The 19,779-nt window shown below is 51.2% G+C and overlaps 1 protein-coding gene across 1 annotated transcript in view; it reads right to left on the bottom strand.

Moving 5' to 3' along the window:
- Nucleotides 1–19,779, bottom strand: part of FKBP15 (FKBP prolyl isomerase family member 15) — a 36,587-nt gene that overhangs the window by 14,929 nt on the left and 1,879 nt on the right. The window contains exons 2-17 of the mRNA XM_063144817.1: nucleotides 15,789–15,898; nucleotides 14,393–14,489; nucleotides 12,449–12,518; nucleotides 11,922–11,996; nucleotides 10,991–11,089; nucleotides 9,305–9,460; nucleotides 8,380–8,448; nucleotides 7,341–7,484; nucleotides 7,012–7,169; nucleotides 5,297–5,345; nucleotides 3,928–4,047; nucleotides 3,146–3,239; nucleotides 1,898–2,001; nucleotides 1,373–1,466; nucleotides 884–990; nucleotides 88–195 (exon numbers count right to left, since the gene is read on the bottom strand). Of these exons, the coding sequence (XP_063000887.1) occupies nucleotides 88–195; nucleotides 884–990; nucleotides 1,373–1,466; nucleotides 1,898–2,001; nucleotides 3,146–3,239; nucleotides 3,928–4,047; nucleotides 5,297–5,345; nucleotides 7,012–7,169; nucleotides 7,341–7,484; nucleotides 8,380–8,448; nucleotides 9,305–9,460; nucleotides 10,991–11,089; nucleotides 11,922–11,996; nucleotides 12,449–12,518; nucleotides 14,393–14,489; nucleotides 15,789–15,898 (1,654 nt within the window). The remainder of the gene's footprint in view (nucleotides 1–87; nucleotides 196–883; nucleotides 991–1,372; nucleotides 1,467–1,897; nucleotides 2,002–3,145; nucleotides 3,240–3,927; nucleotides 4,048–5,296; nucleotides 5,346–7,011; nucleotides 7,170–7,340; nucleotides 7,485–8,379; nucleotides 8,449–9,304; nucleotides 9,461–10,990; nucleotides 11,090–11,921; nucleotides 11,997–12,448; nucleotides 12,519–14,392; nucleotides 14,490–15,788; nucleotides 15,899–19,779) is intronic.

Genomic DNA, 19,779 nt, shown 5'->3' with positions numbered 1-19,779 from the left:
GGGTCTCTTGGGGCAACACAGAGCCTCTCTCGCTCGCTCGCTCATTTTCCTTCCCCTGAGTGGCTCCTAAGTCCCACCCCTCTTTACCTGGATGATACGTTGAATGTTGCTCATGATCATGGCTGCTTCCATGGTCACAGAGGAGATGCCCGGCAGTAAAGTAGTGCCAGAATTGTGCTTCTGGAACTCTTCCACCTGCAAGAATTATTATCATTTGTGTTGTTGGCTTCGTTTCTATTATTATTATATTTATTTGAATCCCGCCTTTTGCCCCATACTGGGCCTCAAGGCGGCTTTACAAAGTTTAAAACATACATTGAAAAGGAAAAAAAGAAAAAACACGTTTAAAATACACAACAAAATTATAAGTCAATTAACATAGATGGAGGGACAATTATTCTCCAAAAGGCCTGCTGGAACAAAGAAGTTTTAGCCTGCTTCCGAAAGCCCATCAAGGAGGGAGCCGGCCTAGCTTCCCCGGGAAGAGAGTTCCAGAGCACTGGAGCAGCCACCGAGAAGGCCCTGTCCCATGTTCCCACCCAGCGTGCCTGTGAAGATGGTGGGACTGAAAGAAGGGCTTCTCCAGAAGATCTCAAAGCACAGGCAGGCTCATAAGGGAGAATACGGTCTTTCTTTCAGTTTCTGTACCAAAGCTCTGTGGGTGGTTCACAACAACACACAGATAAACGCACCATATATATAAAAATTAAATACATAAAATTTAAAACAGTTTAAATAGCTAAAAGGGGCGTGGGGGAAGAGGTGTGGCGTTGAGTGGCAGGATGAAGGAGCAGAGACAGCACAGGGGAGCAAAATGACAGAGGTTTTAGTCGGACCTTAGTCCTTCCCAAGCAAAATCCACACGCCCGGAGTCTGGCGTTACCTTGGCTGCCAGCTGGTCCATCTTGTCGGCCACTTTGCCGACGGCCAGGCGGATTTCTGTGTTCTGCTGCCGCGCCTCCGTCATCAGGAAGGAACCGATGTCTCCGGCTATGGCGACGGGAAAGAGAGGTCGCGAAAGGTTAATAAAAACACAAGAACGCCTTCAAAAGCCATCAGGACCGGGTGAATGGGGTGAAAACAGAGCACTGCCCCAATCAGAAACAGCAGGGAAAGGGGACGCATTCATCCTTCAACACTAGGGTGGCCCTATGGAAAGGAGGACAGGGCTCCTGGATCTTTTTAACAGTTGGAGAGGAAAGGGAATTTCAGCAGGGGTCATTTGCGTACCCGCAGCACCTGGTGAAATCCCCTCTTCGTCACAACAGTTAAAGCCGCAGGAGTATAGCTAAGGAAAAGAAAGGAACCCCTCGTGGAAGCACTTGAGTCATTGCTGACTCCTCATCCCAGGCGGTGCGTGGCTTGAATGTACCTTGGAAGGGAGACGGGTACATCGCCCCAACCGGTTGGAGCTGGGAAGCTGCAGCGGTGGCTTGTGGGTAGGCATATGTCATCCCTGTATATGGCTGAAAACACAGACAGGGGAAGGGGATGGAGAAGGAAAAGTCAGGCGACGACACGGCAATTGACGGAGGAGGAGGCAAAATCTCGTCTTCCACCTTTCTATGCTAGGCTTCCTAGCCTAATTTTCTCCTCAGGGGATCACCACAGAGACAAACCAATGTGCTGCTAGTGACGCCAGGCCTCCTCGGCCTAATTTTCTCCTCAGGGGATCACCACATAGATAAGCCAATGTGATGCTAGGCTTCCTAGCCTAATTTTCTCCTCAGGGGATCAACACAGAGGCAATCCAGGAAAGCCGAAATATACGGTTAAAAGGATGGAAGCTGTTTTGACGTGGGGCGTCTCTCTCCACCAAGCCCCCCTCTCCCCACTCCTGGGGCTGTCTTGTCCAGCGAGAAAGCGCCTCCCCGCCCCACACCTGGCCTCTCCATACCTGAAAGCCCTGAGCAGTTCCAGGTAGAGCTGAATGCGTCTGCAGGGCTGTAGGCATGATGGCAGCTGAGGGCACGTGGATCCCGGAGACAGCTGCCTGAGGTGCTGAGGAGAAACCGGAAGCATCACCACGAGCCAGGAGGTTGCGTTTCTAACCGCAGACGGGACACGCTCCCTGCTCACCCGGCATCCCCCAGAATCTGTGCAACGTCATCACAACGGGCCACGTTTGTGCCTGGCCTGACGTTAGCCACCGCCTCTAGACGGGGAAAACCACGTTATGGTGGAACCCGAGAAGCGTAAGCCTTTAGAAGGCAGAGGAGCCTAGAAAGGTGGGTGTGGGGGGAGCATGGAGGATGAATTTGGGTCAGGTTCATTCAGAAGAACCTCTTGAAGGCACATCTGTTTACCCAGTCTTTCCCTGACGGGGAACTGTTGTTTAAGTCCCCTTTTAGCTATTGTCACTTTAGACCAGCCTTCCTCAACCTGGGGCGCTCCAGATGTGTTGGACTACAACTCCCAGAATGCCCCAGCCATCTGGCTGGGGCATTCTGGGAGATGCAGTCCAACACATCTGGAGCGCCCCAGGTTGAGGAAGGCTGCTTTAGACCTATACAAAGCCTTCGATAGCGTGAATTGGACCTTCTTACTAAATTCCTCTCTTTATTATAAATTCAGCCCTACATTTTTGATATTAACGACAATTTATGCCCCAACAACAGCTCAAATTAAAATTAATAACTCTCTTTCCCGGACTATTAATTTACATTTTGGAACAAAACAAGGTTGTCCCTTCTCCCCTTCACACTAGTAATAGAATTCTAAGCTAATACGCTTTTAAGGTGCTTATTAATTCATATTGGGGTTTTTTCCCATTGGCTTTTATATTGCATTTTTGGTGTAAAACCGCTTTGAAACCTTAGGATATCACGCATCCTCCTCATCATGATCTCAATACCACCCAATAGCTGAAGCTCTCACAAAAAATACACGTCCCGGTACAAGAAAATAGAAACGTAACGCAAAATCTCTAACCGACCAAATCTGAAAGGATTGAAACGGCGAAAACGGCGACGACAAGGGACTGGACCTATCGAAATAGCTTCAATAAGCGAGTTGGTTGCGTCTCCTGCAGGGCAGGGCGTCGAGGAGGCCTGCTTTGCCACCACCCCAACGCCTCTCCAAGCGGGCACCTGCAGCGTTGGCGGTTCCGCGCGGCCCGCTGAAGAGGCCTCGAGGCGTTCTTTACCTTGCGCCGCCATCTGAGGGTGGGTCGTTTGCAGGGCTGGCTTCGGGGGCGAGGAGGCCATGGGCTGCACTGCCCCTCGCAAGGTGTTTGGGTCCTGAAACAAAACACAGGTTCTCCGTGTTAGTCAGTGCCTGGAAAGCTGATTTAGTTATGCCGCATTCTGATGCACGTTTAGAGAGAGAAATGTCCTACAATACCCAGCATGCTGGGAGTTGTAGGACTTTCTTAAAAAATACTTGAAAGGCGGTCACACAGAGGACGGACAGGATCTCTTCTCCATCATCCCAGAGCGCGGGACATGAAATAATGGGCTCCACTTACAGGAACCCAGATTCCGGCTGGACATCAGGAAAAACATCCTGACGGTTAGAGTGGCATGACAACGGAACCGGTGACCTAGGGAGGTGGTGGGCTCTCCCACGCTAGAGGCCTTCAAGAGGCAGCTGGACAGCCATCTGTCAGGGAGGCTTTAAGGTGGATTCTGCATTGAGCAGGGGGTTGGACTCCATGGCCTTAGAGGCCCCTTCCCACTCTACTATGATTTTTCTCGCTAACCGTACATAGGATTGCACCCTCAAGCTTCAAAGGATGTTTATAGTTTGGTTTATTTAGGATGCAATCCTATGTTTAAAAAGAACACGTCCCGACAACTCCCAGCAGGCCCTAGCCAGCTGAACATCTGCCGCCCCGAGCTTCAGGATAAAAACAAACCAAGCGTCAGCCCCCAAACCTATTGGAAATGTCTCTTGGATCGCCAACGCCACCCTTGCAACCAAACGTACCTCTATCTCCGAATCGCTCGAGTCCAGCTGAGCTGGAGCTGAACCCGGGAGAAACGGCAACAGCGGTTGTCCCATCTTCGCCATGCGGGAAATCAGCTTCGCTTTGGCAATGTCAGGATTCTGGCGGATGATGGCAGGGCGGGGGGGGGACACAGGGGAGGGAAAGAGAAACTGGGGGTCACAATTGGCCCATCCCCAATAGCCTATCGGCTTTTCAGAAACGAAATTAATTTTAGCGATTGAAATGAGAGCGCTTCGGCTGTTGGGTGGTAGAAATACGTAATAAATATTCATTATTAGTGACGTGCTGGACTGGAAGTCGGGAGATCCGGGTTCAAGTCCCCACTCAGCCACGGGAGCTCACTGGGTGACTTTGGGCCAGTCACAGGCTCTCAGCCCAGCCCTACCTCGTAAAATTGTTGTGCGGATAAAATGGAGAGGACTACGTAACCCGCCTTGGGGGCGCGGCTGTGGGGACAGTTACGATGAGCACCTGCACTTCAAAAGACCTGCTCCTGGTGGAGACGAAACTCCTAGAACTGGCTTGCTGATCTGGATCAACCCACCCCGCCGCTGCCTGCATTTTGGACACTCCTTGGGACCGTGAGCGCCCACACCTCAAGTTCACCCCCTGCACCACTGTTAGGGTTGCCATAAGTCCCAGAAAACCGGGAATGTCCCGGTTTCCAAGCCTTTCCAAAATGTCCCGGCCAGTCAGCCAAGAATCCTGGATTCCTGTTCCAGCCAGCCAGAGGAATTCCAACCTCCGAAATGGCGCCTTGAGCCTGCTCAGTGGAGTGCAAGTCTCCATACTGAAGTCTCCTCTAGCTTTTGAGAACTAGTAGAGAAATGTAATTTAGTGTCATTTTTCCCCCTGTTTGTTTGCTTAAACTGTTCTTTGCCTATTATTTATTTGCAGGTGCTTAAGTGCTTTAGGCTGCAATCCTATGCATGCTTACCTGGGAATAACTTAATAGGATTTGTTTCTGAGTAGACACACATAGAGCCTCGTGTGGCGCAGAGCGGTAAAGCAGCAGTTTCTGCAGCTGAAAACTCTCCCCACGGCCTGAGTTCGATCCCAGCGGAAGCTGGTTTCAGGCAGCCAGCTCGGGTCGACTCAGCCTCCCATCCTCCCGAGGTCAGTAAAATGAGTACCCAGTTAGCTGGGGGAAAGGTAATAACGGCCGAGGAAGGCAACGGCAAACCACCCCGCTATAAGGCCTGCCAAGAAAACATCAGCGAAAGCTGGCATCCTTTCAAGAGTCAGTAATGACTCAGTGCTTGCACGAGAGGTTCCTTTCCTTTCCAGACACACAAAATCATACATGAATAAACCAGATGTGCAGAGTTGGCTCAACTGGAGACTTACCGCCAGTTGCTCGCTGATCGAGTTGGACTTGGATCGCAGAACCGGCTCCCTGCCGCGGGGAGAGGAGAGAGAGCATTAACACATCGGAACATTGAAGGCAGGGGCCATTTTAGGGGCTTGAAGATGCTCGCGGTATTTCCACACGTCCCGCTTAAAAGGTAATTCTGTCTAGCAGGGCCACTGGGCTGCTTTTTATTAGTCTATTTATAACTGTCAGAAAAGAGAGGGAGCAGATGCAAATGTTAACCCTGCCTCTCTCTAACACTAACCATGGTTCAAGGGACAAGAATGGGATGTAGGCGTTGCGCTCATTCTCACTGTAGCCTCTCTTTCCCACCCGTGAAGCGCACACGGGCCACACACTAAGCCATGAGGGTTAACCATTTTGAGCTCAACATCAAGGATTAGTGTGTCGTGTGAACCATTTTTATTTTCCCGGTATTTTAACAGTCTATAAATTAATTTTAACTTTGCTGTTTTAAATTTGTATTTTTGCATCGCTGCTGTTTTTATCTTGGTTGTGCTTTTATATTGTATTTTATATTATGGTTTTCTACTGTTGTTTTATACTTGAATGGTCTTAATTTTGTAAACCGCCCAGAGAGCTTCAGATATTGGGCGGTATAGAAATGCAATAAATAAATAAATAAAATTCCTAACCAGGGTGGCTACGTAACCGTGGTTTAAACACACTCACTAACCATTTGCTGCAAAAGGCTTAACAGCCCAACCATGGCTTAGCTGACACACACACACACACACACACACACACTAGCCATAACCACGGTTAATGATCAGCTAACCATGGCTCAAGCTAAAAAGTCCATGCCAGCATTTCCCAACTGGCTGCCCTCCAGATATTTTGGACTTCAAGTCCCATCAGCCCCAGCCAGCGTAGGCGATGGGTCAGGAGTGCTAGGAGCTGGTGTCCAAAATATCTGAAAGACTCAAGGTTGGAGGAGGCTGGCATGCCCGCTCACAGCCCTACTCGAAGCGGGCTGGAAAACCTGGTTACGAGAGAACCGAAGATTGAAGCCACGGTGGAGGGAGGAAGAGGGCCATTAAGGAGAGGAAGGGGAGGGAGAAGCCTGTTCCCAATCCATTCACCTCTTTCGGCTATTGGGCGGCATAAAAATGTAATAAATAAATAAATAAACAAACACGTCTTCCTTTTTTAAAAAAAGAAAGAAAAGAACCAAACACACGCAAACTCTTTCTCTTCATGATAAATTTGAAAAGCCAGAAAATAAAAAGGCACACCGACACGTAACAATACAGCCATTACTGTTTAAAAGGGGGAGGAGGAGAATAAATCGTTGTGCTTATGAATAATAATATGAACAATGTTAACAACGGTATTAAATATTAATAATAAATCCATAATAAGTTCGTTTAAAAACAAGTTCACAGCCTTCCCGAAACTGTCACTCCCACAGATGTGCTGGACTACAACTTTCATCATCCCCATTTGGCTATGCTGGCAGGGGGTTTTGGGAGTTGTAGTCCACCCTATCTGGAGTGGGGGGGCGGTAGGGGAAACAGCTGGAGGAGGGGTGCGCTAACTGCAGAACATTGGGTCACGTGAGTCGCATCGTGGAAGCCAACGCCGTATCTTAAACACAGAGGGGGAAACTGTATTCACAGCATAACGGAATGAAAGGATAGCCAGGCAGGGGAAGGTTTTCGAAAGCTCAAAACGCGCTCTAGTTTCTCACCCCGGCTTTGGAGGCAACGTGGAAGGTGGGATGGCAAAAGGCGGCAACCCTGCAGGGTCCGTAGCGAGGTTTTCAGGGCTCGGTCCCGGGGAAGGTACGAGGGCGTCCCGGGGGCCCAGGCTCTGTCCGTTGGAGCCCACATCCTTCGCCAGCCTCACCTGAGGGAGCAAAAGGGGCCTGGTGGAGCCTTGCCAAAGACCAGAGCCGGCTCGGGGTTTTATTCCTGCAAAGGACTGGCAAGTCCCGATCGATGGCCCGTTTATTGACACCCCGCCTTTCCACCAAAGAGGGACACAGCGCTGCTCTCCTCTGGGAAGCGCGTCACTCACCCGCTTGACATCCACCTCGAAGGCCAGCGCGGAGTCTGGGGGGATGCGATTCGCCACTCCCTGAGAGCCGTACGCCAACGCCGGAGGGATGAGGAGGAAGCGTTTCCCTCCTTTTCTCAGGCCGACCATCCCGTCTTCCCATCCCTTCGGTTCCAGGAACGGAAAACCAAGGAGCAAACAAGTTTTGGGTTGTTTTGCAGGGACCACCCAAGATAGCCAGGTTAAAACACCATCTAGCATACGGGAATCCCGATGGTAACCTTGCAGTTCAATTCCAGCCCACCTGGGGATCCCCAGATAGCCACGCCCCCGTCCCCTAGCCACGCCCCCGCTGATGTCTGCTGGCTAAATGTTCCCTGGAAGTCCGATCGTTTATCGGTTTCCAGGCTTCTGTGGGTTTTTTCCCTCTGTTCTAAAAAGGTTGAGTCACCTCTCCTAAGGCTGAATGATTGACGAGGACCTTTAAGCTAACATGAGCCGGTATTTCACTACCCAACCCACCCCGGAGAGCTTCTCTGAATTGGAATTCAGCTCTCAGGCCATAAGAGGTTCTGAGTCCTGGCTGCAGCCCAAAGGAACAATTCGTTCCAGGGACACATTCCCTCGGGGGTAACGCTGAGAGGCCACAAGCCATGGGTGGAGAAGTCCGCCTCCTTCTCTCGCTCTCTTCCTTCTCTCCTTCTGTGTCCAACTCGCTGCCAGGGGAGGGACAGAGCGCTCTGGCCGGAGGACCAAAGAGTCCACTTGCCGAGGGGGTTTGAAATTAGGCCGAAGGATTTAGGATTCCTACTTCTGCTTTAAAGGAGGGCGATGCAGCTTGGAGACTCCAGGAAAGCCTTCCCTTCAGTGGGTATTGGCAAGCGTGTGCCCCCCTCCCCAGGCCAAGATAAGACAGACCGACGTCCCGACGGTGAACTCAAAGCGTCCGTCGTCACAGCAGCTTCCGCACAGCGACGTTCCAGCTTTGAAGCGGGGGAGGCCAAAGAAACAAATCCCCAACCAGGATCCCGGCTCCACCCAGGGCGGCGTCTCCTCCTACCTTGACCACCTTGCCCGAGCCCAGCTTCAGACGCAGGAACTTGTCCTTGCTAGCATTGGAGTCGAACACCTGCGGAAACGGAAAGGCCGGTGAGATTGAAGGCCGTCACAGCGTCCCCGCACGTCAAGCCCACTGGCTCCGATCCTGCTACGGAAGACGCTGAGATTTACACTGAGATTTCAACAGGGCCTTCGGTTGTTCCTGGTTTCCAGAGACGTTTCTCTCCATTTGGGGGACTGTTTTTGTCCCGCCAAGAGGTGCGACAATGAAGAGGTCCGCTGTGCAACCCACAAAGGTCTACTCAGTAGACATCTCTTCACACCTGAAGGGAGCGTGAAGGATAGGAGCTCTCCTCTAAGCTTAATAAGACTAACAGAGCAAGAAAGATGCCTATCAACTAAATGGACAGTTTCTCGCAGTGCTCCACGGGCTTTAATCGAACCCTCCCCTCAGGGCGGGTCTTCAAGTTGTAACCTCTGGCCTCCAACCTCCTCCTGCTTGACCCTGTGGCAGACTCGGAGATCCGTCCATTCCGATGCTCCCTCCCCCTCTGACAAAGGCTGAGTTCCCAAGGGGGGAGGAAGAGCTCTGAGCCAGGGCCTCCTGTCCGATAAGCTCCTGCGAAGATTCCTCCTTGGCTCCTGGAGAATTCTTTCCCTCTGCTGCCTGTCTTGGCTCGTCTACTTCTTCTTCAGGCTCCAAGTCTGATTCGGGCTACACATCAGGGAGACCGAGTCTGATCCTGACAATTTCGGACGCTCCCCTGCTTTTGCGCCTGTGTTCGCCCATCAGTCCTAGCCAGCTAGGGATCGTGGGAGTTTTAGCCTCCAAGCGTTCTAGCCTGCAAGCGTCCCATCCCTGGTCTCTGCAGTGGGAGCCCGTCACGACAGAAACGGCACCCTCCGCCCTCTTCCCCAAGTTTCACCTGTCCGAGGCCGCCGTTCTGGAACAGCCAACCGGTGAAGGCCACCTCCAGCGCATCGCCCACTTCCACACTTGGGCCCTCTCCGAGGATCAGGTCCTGGCACAGCACCGAGTCCGGGGAAGGGCTGCTGCAGCTGTTGTACTTGGCGATGCAGAGCTGCAAGAGGAAGAAGACAGCACTCAGCCTCCTTGAGACAGTACCGGCCACGGCAAACCAGGACTGTGTTGAGTCCTGGACTGGACTCTGTTTTTTCCTTTTCCATATTTCTGGACTATTCTGCAAATCCTGGAAGAAGTGAAGAGTCAGCAAAAGACAATCACTTAAAGGTCAACTTTGCAGATGGGCTTGATTGAATAACTGGACTATGACAGTGTTAATTTTTCCTATGATTGCCAATTAGTGGTTGCATCATTTGTACAGAGAAAAGTATATAAGGAGAGCGTCTGAACCATTGTTAATCCTCTTTAATCATCACTCTCGTTGCTGTGACCCCTGATGTAAGCTGTATTTCTGTGACCATGTGTGAGTATTGAATTGTACATCGTTTTGCCATAACTAAATTATTTCTGTCAGTAAAGTATTTATTTTTGGACACCACAAACAAAATCTCTGACTTATATTTTATTGGTCTTTGCTGTGTTCATAGTTAAGAGCCGCTGTATACTCTGCTATCGCTGTGGGTCTGTAATTTACAGCACGCATAAGTACAGTGATTACCCCGACAGACTGAACTTGCGGAAAACTCCAGACGGCTCCAAGCGAAGGCGGAGGCCGTGGGACTCCTCCAGAAGAACTGAGCTAGTAGCGCAAGGAGGACTCTGCGTGTAGCTCTACAGCGCCACGAGTCTTTGCGGGACTTGACAGCAGGGGCAGGCAATGTATTTCAGCCCATGGCTCCCTAGCCAAGAACAAGCCAGTGGGCCGGACGATGTCACTGGGGGCCGGATGATGTCACTGGGGGCCGGACAGCAGAACCCCACCCCCTCCCATGATGTCATCGTGCCCTGCCCATCACGCAGAGAGAGTCACGGACAAAGCGGCTGAGCTGATCTTCTGCAAGCCCCGATCGAGTGGGGTGCCTCCTCCCCACGTCACGCTCATTCCCGGGGCATGCAATGAAATCCCCTTGTTATCTCCCGGCAGTCCGAAGTGGTACAGTCCTAACACAAGCTTTACCACCTTAGGGTACAACCCCAATGCAAGTTTGGACGGGGGGGGAAATCCTATGAATCCCAGCTGCCTGAAACGGTACAGTCCTAATGCCAACAGTCCATGGTACAGTCTTAACACAAGTTTTACCACTTTAGGGTGCAACCCTACGCATATTTAGACAGCACACCCCAGCCAGCCATAAAATCAGCCGATCCTGATTTTAAAAAGAAAAGAGGGAGAAAGCTCTAGGGGTTTTCAGTTTTTTTAATTTTAAACCCCCTTCGATCACAGCACCATCCTGAGTACAGGCACGAAATGAGGGCATCAAAGGCAGCAGAAGCCAGCTCCCATCACCTGCCTCATCGTCAAGCTAGCCTGTAGGGGTGGGGTGGGGAGGCTGGGACTTGCAGTGAAACACTTTTGGGAGGCACCAGTGGTGAGGTCTAACATCCGCACACCCCAACGATGCAGGAAACGGCCCCATAGGACCACCGGCATGAACCCCCTGCCCCCCGCCCCCCACGTCTTTGGCACCTGCTTGCTGAAGTCCACGGCTGCCTTTTCCGACTCAAAGAGGAGAGACCAGTTTTGCCTCTGGTCATCGTAGAAGGTGCTGAAATTGTTGGGCTGGACCTGTGGATGGAAGAAGGAGAGACCGTGACAGCAGCCGCGTTTTGCTACTTATGACTATCTTGCTAAAGGCTTCTTTTTTTAAAAAAAGCAAGTGGATTGGAGAATGCAAACAGGAAGGAAAACGATTCACACCTCTTGGTCATGTGCAATAGTTATGATTGAAAATATTCCTAGGGTGCCTTTCGGAGTAAGAGCCCTCCATGAGATACGTGCATAGGAAGCCGCCTTCTACCAGGTCAGAGGACAGCTGGGTTCACACAACACGACAAGCCAGAGCATGGGTGGAGTACAAATTGACACTGAACTGTGGATTGGGTGATTCCAGCCACTCTAACAAACCATGGTTTGTTAACCACAAGCACCCCATGAAGAGAACCCATGGTTTGTGGTTGGGTCGTAAACTGTGGGTTGTTAACTGTGGGTTGTTTAGGGTTAACAAACCGCGGTTTGTTGGCGTGGCTGGGTTCACACAACACAACGAGCCACAGTTCAACGACAACCCGTACTCCGGCTTGTCATCTTGTGAGAATCAGGTCTATTTGTCTATCAGTCCCAGTACTGACACAGGCAGAAGTTTTTCTCATCACTTGAACCATTTTCATTTCAAAACCAACACCAGGTGATTGAGCCCGAGACCTTCAGCATGCCAATGGTGGATTGATATCCTGCCTGTATTCCACAGTGGAGCTCCAGGCAGTGTCTCTGGGACGGCCTTGGGGTCTCCCAACCTGGCCCCAAGCAGGCCGAGACACGATCATCTTCGTCAAGGTGGCTGCGTGGCGCGCCTTTAGAACATGCCGCGGTTCCTGGGTGTCTCAACGCTGAGGCTTACCGTGAGCACAAAGCCTGGATGGATCCTGGCGGCTGTAATCTGCTGCTGCTGGTTGATATAGAGGAGGATTCTGTACTGGATTCCACACGAGAAGGGGGGAAGGAAACAGAGAGATGAGCCGAAACTATGGGACTGGCTGCCCAGAGGCACCCAACGTCAAAACTATAACCGTAACACAGAGCTAGGGATGTCAGAGAAATCTGTTTCGGGGGGAGAGTTGATGAATTCTTCCTAGGCTCGGCCTCCCGGACTTCAGTTCGGTTCCTGCTGCAGCCCCCACGTGGGGCCAGGTGGTGGATTTTTCCGGGCATTTTGCGCAAATTTATTTTCACAGGAAGTTGCGCAAATCGCCCAGACATTTCAACGGCTTTTTTTTTTCTTTCTTCCTTTCACTTCTAAGCCCCCGTGGGTACTTTTATAGAAAAGCAGAAACTCTCACCCACGCCAGCTGTTTGGGTTAAGCGGGGCAGGGGCTGAAGCCACGCCACACACAGCCCGGAAATCAAGGGGCAAGCCCCGTCTCTTACCTCTTTGGTTGCGTGGCTCCCCACCACGGCAGCTCCGTATTTGCCTTGCTTCACGTACTGCCCATTCGTACTGAAACGGGGAGTGGAAACAGCCTCTTAGCTTCCCTGTCTTCTTACTCAGGGATGGGGCAGCTTGCAGCCCACCCGACATCTTGGCCTACAACTCCCATGATCCCTGCCTATGCTGACTTGGGCTGATGGGAGTTGTGGCCTTCCAGCTGTTGCGGCCTGCAAGCGGCCTGCCCCTCTTACACTCAGAGCAATTCCTCCGCCCCCTCCCAACCATCCACCAGCCTTTCAGAGACGCCTCTGCACAACCTGGCACCTGCCAGGTGCGCTGGATGGCAATGCCTATCATCCTCATCGAGCACGGCAGCCCAACGCATCTAAATGGCACCGGATTGCAGGGAAGCTGGCTCAGGGACGGAGGGCCTCATGTTCAGAAGGTCCAAAAGTCAATGCCCTGGTCTCACCAGGTAATAAAATGAAAATAAAAAGCAGGTAGCAGGGGGTGGAAAAGACCTTGGGGAGCTGCTACCAGCCAGAGTAGGCAGTACTAGACACAGCGCACGAACTCGAGGGAACACGGCTTCAGATATGAGTGCAGATGGAGAATGAGACCTTTCTTGCAGCCATATCGCACTGTTGGCTCATATTCAGCTTGCCATCTACAACAATTCCAAGATCCTTCTCGTTTGTAGTGTTGCTGAGCCAAGTATCCCCCATCTTGTAACTGTGCCTTTGGTTCCTATTTCCTAAATGTAGAACTTGGCATTTATCCCTATTAAATGTCATTCTGTTGTTTTCAGCCCAGCACTCCAGCCTATCAAGTTCACTTTGAAGTTTGTTTCTGTCTTCCAGGGTATTAGCTATCCCACCCAATTTTGTCATCTGAACCCAGGACGTTTTCCAAAGGGTGGCTTGTTAACCACCCTGAACAACCCAGCAACAAACTATGGGTTCTCAAGGTGGCTTGTTCAAGAAAAAATAACCCACACTGCATGCCTGGGGAATGTTGGGAGTTGTGGAATTCATTACTATGGAATTCACTACCACAAAATGCCGTGATGGCCACCAGTTTGGATGGTTTAAAAGGGAGTTGGATAAATTCCTGGAGGCGAAGGCTATCAATGGCTGCTAGCCTTGATGGTTGTGTGCTAGCTCCAGTATCCAAGGCAGTAAGCCTGCATGCACCAGTTGCTGGGGAACATGGGTAGGAGGGAGCTGTAGCACCATGTCCTGCTTTGTTGCTCCCTGGTCAACAGCTGCTTGGCCACTGTGTGAACCGAGTGCTGGACTAGATGGACCCTCTTCCCATGTCCTTGAAGCTGCTCCGGAAGCTGGAGCTAGTGCAGAACGCTGCAGCTCGGCTGTTGTCTGGAGCTGCCCCTTTCCAGCATGTAACTCCTCTGCTGAGGGAACTGCACAGGCTGCCTATTCACTACTGGGCCAGGTTTAAGGTTCTTGTAGTTGTGTACAAAGCCCTAAACAACTTGGGACCAGGATACCTGAGAGAGAGAGAGCGCCTTCTCCCCTACCAACCTGCCCGCTCACTGAGGTCATCCGAGGGCCTGCTCCTGGTGGTTCCACCTAGATCCATCCTCCGACTGGAATCCACCGGGGGAAGAGCCTTCAGCGTGGTGGCACCCCTCCTGTGGAATTCCCTGCCTCTGGAGGTTAGACAGGCTCCAACCTTGTACTCCTCTCGGCGCCTCCTGAAAACATCTTTATTCCAAGAAGCCTTTCTTTAACATGCAGCCTTGGATTTCTGTGTTGTTGTTTTGCTTTTTTAAAAATTTTGTTTTAACTGTTTTATTCTGTTTTTATTTTCATTCTACCTTGTACACCACTCCGAAATTTTTCAATGGGGAGAGGTGTATAAATATTCTAAATAAATAAATAAATGTTCTAAAGCCCGCGCAATGCCCCCGCGGTAATACTCACAATCGATACGCCTGGACAGCTGTAGCTATGAGGACAGATGGCACCGACGGAGCGGCCGTGGGAGGAGGCGGCGGCTTCTGGGTCGGCGGACCTGCAGCTGAAGCAGCCGGCAGAACAAGGGTGAGAGCGCCGTCGCAGGCTCAGCGTTTGCTGGCAAACTTTGCGCATCCCTGCTTTTAGGACCAAGCCAGTTGCTCAAATGATCGGGGGAAGGATGGGGGGAGAGAGAGGGAGAAGAACTCTTGGGATCCCCACAGTTTTAGCCGGATCACAGCTCTCTCCTGGAGCCTTGCAAGAAACAGTTCAGGGAGCTGGGACAGAAGCTGAGCTGACTAGGCTCCTGCTGCCCTTCACCTGCACCCCACCCAAATAGTTTGAGATCTGGGACGAATGACAGGTTCAGAAAGGGTCCGGTGCATCGAGGGCACCGATGGCAGCGTGTCTGAATGCTCCCCACCGCTGCCCGCTGTTTCTTAAGAGAAAAAGACAGTCAAAAATAAACATCCTCAGAAGGCATATTTAACCGAAGGAAATACTACCGTGGATTTCAAAGCACAGAAATCCAACGGGCAGGGATCGATTCGCTTTCGTGAGCGGAACATGGAAAACTGGAGAAGGCATTCGAAGAGATGGCAGAGGGGGCAGTAGCTCACCTCACTGCTTTTTTATCTTTTGCCCTTTGACATCAAACCTTCTGAAATAGGAGGAGGAGCCGTTGCAGTTGGTAACCCCAAATTCGGGGTCCTTGCAGGAGCAGAAGTGTTTGCACACCGACCTTGTTCAGACGACATGCTAAGCCACGGTTAGGCTGCTCACCTTTTTGCAGAAAATGGTTAGTGAGTGTGTTTAAACCACGGTTATGCGGCACCATGGTGAGGGAAGGTTCACATGACACGCTAAGCCAGCCTTCCTCAACCTGGGGCGCTCCAGATGTGTTGGACTGCATCTCCCAGAATGCCCCAGCCACCTGGCTGGGGCATTCTGGGAGTTGTAGTCCAACACATCTGGAGCGCCCCAGGTTGAGGAAGGCTGTGCTAAGCCATCATGCGTCGCTCAAAATGCTTCACCATCGTGGCTTGGTGTGTCGTCTGAACAGGATCAGCTTGTGGCTCCAACAGAAAGAGATGGACTGTCTAGAATTCCGCCATTTCAGGCCAGAACGCCTGGCGAAAATAAGGCTGTGATTGGCTCCAGATTACGAGCTGAAATGGGGAAAAAAGCTTCATACAGCGTTTCAGAAAAGAGAATTTTGCATAAATGGCCCCAGTGCAAAAGAAGGCGGAAGGTGGGAACCTATTTTCTCTTCCCCCACGCTGCTTTGCAGCATTTTCGTATCACTAGAACCAGCTAGACAAAACTCTGTGAGCCATTAGGGATGAGGCAAGCCATTACTTACCAGTAGCAGGTTGGCCTTTTTTGGGCTGTTTCGGTGCCGTATATTGGAAGAATTCATTGCTGCTCCCCGTAACCGTCTGATCCAGTCCAAAGAGAGAAGCCAGCCTGGCCCTGTGCAGAGAAGAAAAGCGTTCGCTCGCTTCATGAAGGAGGAAAATATGACAGCAAAGCAGATCTAGCTTCGGCTATTGAGCAGTATAGAAACATAATAAATAATTGAAACGTATGTGTAAATTGGTGCCCTCCAGAGCTGTTGGACTCCAATTCCCAGAATCCCCCAGCCAATTCTGGGAATTGGAGTCTGGCAGCTCTGGAGGCAAAAGCTGTTGGTCTATGGCAAAGTGCTTTCCTTTCAGCATGATGCTTTTGATGCAATCTTTCCCAAACTCTATCGGGCAAAGGATTCAAACACAGTAAACCCGCTTCCCCCAGGCTAAGCAGCGGCAGGTCGTTTTTGGGCAGCACTGCACAGTGGTTAGAGTGCTGGCCTTCACTGTGCAGTCACGATGCCCGTTACAAAGAGTTTGGGCCAGTCTCTCTCTGTCTCTCTCTAGATAAGTAAGACTTTAACAGAGAAGAGTTTAAAATAAGTTTCCTTGGCTGAGGAAGGGTCTAGGCTGGCAAAACGTGGCTTATTACAGGGGTGCACAACCTCTTTCAGCCCAGAGGCTAAATTCCACTCGGGGGAACTGCATTCCAGGAGTGGGTGTGGCCAAAAATAAAGGGGCGTGGCCAAAAAGATTAGGATATTTTAGCTTAAGTCTCTTGCTACCAGTAACTAAGTCTCAGGAGGCATTTCAACCTTTTAGATGCGGGGGAGTGGGTGGGCTGCTCAAAGGCCAGCAACCTACTCCATGACTGGCAGTCAGGGGAAATTGAAAGAGGCCATGGGAAATCCCAGAGAGCTGGACTGGGGCCCTCAGAGGGCCAGCTTGGGGCCTCAAGCTCTGCACCCCTGATTTATACATTACCCACATGGTCACCACACAGATTACGAGACTTTTCATTTGAGCGTTTCAAACTCATCATTCAAATAATTATCCGCTTTAAAGACATTTTTGTTTTCCGCTCTTTAAAGATGCTCCGTTCGCAAAACTCTTTCTGGACGATGGAAGTAAGGACCGTTTCCGAATGGCAGCGCTCGGCAGAAAACAAGCCCCAGTATTTGCAAAGCTAGAAACCCTAACCCCTCATGGGTCAAGCTTGCCACACACACAGAGATTCCAACACCGGAAGGAAGCAAGGAGAAAACCATTCCAAATAAGCATTTTCTCTTTGCGCGTTCAGAAGCTCATCATCTTCATCTCATTCTGGGATTAGAAATTCACCACGCATGCACACACACACACACACAGGCGTACTTTCACCTTCTTGAGAGCCAGAAACTTGCGTATGGAAAACAAATGAAAGCCAATACTCTTCGCTGGTTCAGTTTCAAGGCCCACATAACGCACTGTGCGCGGGGACAAAAAGCGACCCCAAATGTCGTAGGACTCATGTCCGGTTTTGAAACATAGGCCAAAATGACCAGAGGACCGAAGCGCCCTCACCCACGCCCAGCAAAGAACCGCTTTGTCGAAAAAACAAACCCATGGCCAGCTTGCCAACGATATTCCGTCCGCCAGCGGTCCGACATGACTGTTCAAGCCCCCCCTAACTTGTTCTCCAGCTACTACTATCTGCCAAACGTGCATTGCTGGTTTTTCCAAACACAATCATGCAGTCCCACACCCCTTCCTCGTCTCGGAGGATGAGGGTGGGGGGCTGAGCAAGGATCTGCAAAGGCAAGGCTGTGTTTGCACAGTAACGACCCTGTGGAATGGCTTTATGACTTTGTCTTTGCAGGGGACGGGGACCTCTCCCGTATAATCCCCAAGTAACTCTCCTTGGGATTTCTGCAGGAGGGAAGCTGCTAACACTTGCACGTATAGGTTTGAGAAGTTGTGGAGGAGGAAGGATTACGATCTAAGCATTTCATTTTTTTCCTGCTGGAACTTCAGGTCAAGGGGAAGCGAGACATTTCGCCATGGCATGGCCAGGCTTTGGCTGCAGGCTCACGGGCTGTTCCGTCACACGGCCCTCACGTGCCTAGCCGGCTTCGGAGGGGGAGAGACGGAAGAAAGAGGAAGTCACACAGAATCAGTGCTGGCACCGACCCCAGAGTAGTCCCGAGACAGGAAGGCGTGGAAGTGGAAAACATCTCCCACCGGCCTGGTTCCTTTGGCCTCTCTAATCAAAGGACGGGAGTCGTTTAAGGGGCGAGGGAGTAGAAACAAAAGAGAGGCGTACAAGGTTACGCCTGGTATGGAGAAAGTGCATCGGGGGACTTTTTCTCCCTCTCTCATGCTACTACGAACCTCCACGGGGTCATCCCATGAAGCGGTTTAAGGGGAGATTCAAGACAGATAAAGGAACTATTTCTTCGCAGAGTTAAACAATGGAATTCGCTACTACGAGATGGAGCGATGGCCACCCATTGGGATGGCTAGAAAAGGGGGTTGGATGAATTCCTGGAAGAGGAGAAGGCTATCAGTGGAAACTAGTCCTGATGGCTGTGCAACCTCCAGTATCAGAAGCAGTCTGCCTACGTGCACCAGTTGCTGGGGAACATGGGTGGGAGGGTGCTGTTGCCCACATGTCCTGCTTGTGGCTTTCCCACGGGCAGCTGTTCGGCCACCATGTGAACAGAATGCTAGATGGCCCCTTGATCTGGTCTAGCAGGGCTCTTATGTTCTTACGACCTTTGGAGAGAAGGCTGGGAAACATTTACTTAAGACAGGGGTGCGGACCAAATCTGGCCCTCTCGGGGTCCCTGGTGGGCTACGTCCCACTCCCTTGGCCCCTCTCATCATTTGGCAAATTCCTGGTATTTGTGCCGTTCCCCCCCACACACACACACACGTTCTAAAAGGTTGAAATGCTTCGTCGAAACGCTCCGTTATTGACAGTAAGTGCTCATGTCCTCCAGCAACTGGCATATAAAGACCTACTGCCTCCGAAACCGAAAAATCCCAGGTTTACTACACTCTAGCACAGTGGTGCAATTGTGGAATTCACCCCATCCTGACATCAGCATTTCCTTGGAGCGGTTTTCCTCCTGGAGCTCTGATCACCCTGCCGTTTTCTGATAATCATTCCAGGCTGCCAGCAGCAACAATTGTTTTCACAAGACCTGGGCAGATTTGGGGCGGGGCGGGGGGGAGGCTTTCCTCCTTTTCCCGTCTAGTGCCAGTGATAATGCAAAGCTCTTTTGCTGAACCAAGGCTGGCAGTAACTCCCTTAAAAAGAAAGAGCAATCGGCTATTGCGGCAACGCTGATCTAATCAATAACACGGCCCTCCAGCCTCTCAGCCTCCACACCAAGCAACTCCGTTGCACAATCTGACCTCCCAACTTGCTTATCTCATGGTGTCCTTGCCGCTCTCAACGAACTTCCCTCCACCCCCCACCCTTAAAGACTTCCAAGGCAACACAGCCGGTTAACGCCCAAGAAGGCTCCCCTCCACACCACCATGGCCGTCTATGTGATCTGGCCGAGAAGAACTAGGCAGACACCTGGATTTCTAACCAACTCACGCAAAGAGGGTATTTAACATGGCAGCAAGAGAGAGGGGTCAGGGTCTCGCACATCATGGGACAAGCCCTCTTTCGGGGGCAGCACAGAATAGGGGTGGGCAAGAGGGAGATCAAGAACTATTGGGAGATCTCTGGGTGATTTGGAATTCATAAGAAGAGTCCCACTGGATCAGACCAAGGGTTCATCAAGTCCAGCATTCTGTTCACACAGTGGTCAGCCAGCTGCCCAGGGAAAACCCATAAGGCAGACATGAATGCAACAACACCTTCCTGCCCATGTTCCCCAGCAACTGGTGTACAGAGGCCAGAACACACAGCCATGAGAACTAGTAGCCGTTGATAGCCTCACCCTCGATGTCCAGCAGATCAGCAATGGCTTCCTACTCCGAAATAGCAAAAAACTAAAACCGTCCCCC

This window comes from Elgaria multicarinata, chromosome 19 (genome assembly GCF_023053635.1).
Source record: "Elgaria multicarinata webbii isolate HBS135686 ecotype San Diego chromosome 19, rElgMul1.1.pri, whole genome shotgun sequence".
Taxonomy (NCBI): Eukaryota; Metazoa; Chordata; class Lepidosauria; order Squamata; family Anguidae; genus Elgaria; species Elgaria multicarinata.
The sequence above is the reverse complement of the archived record's forward strand: the minus strand, read 5'-3'. Positions and strand labels throughout refer to the sequence as shown.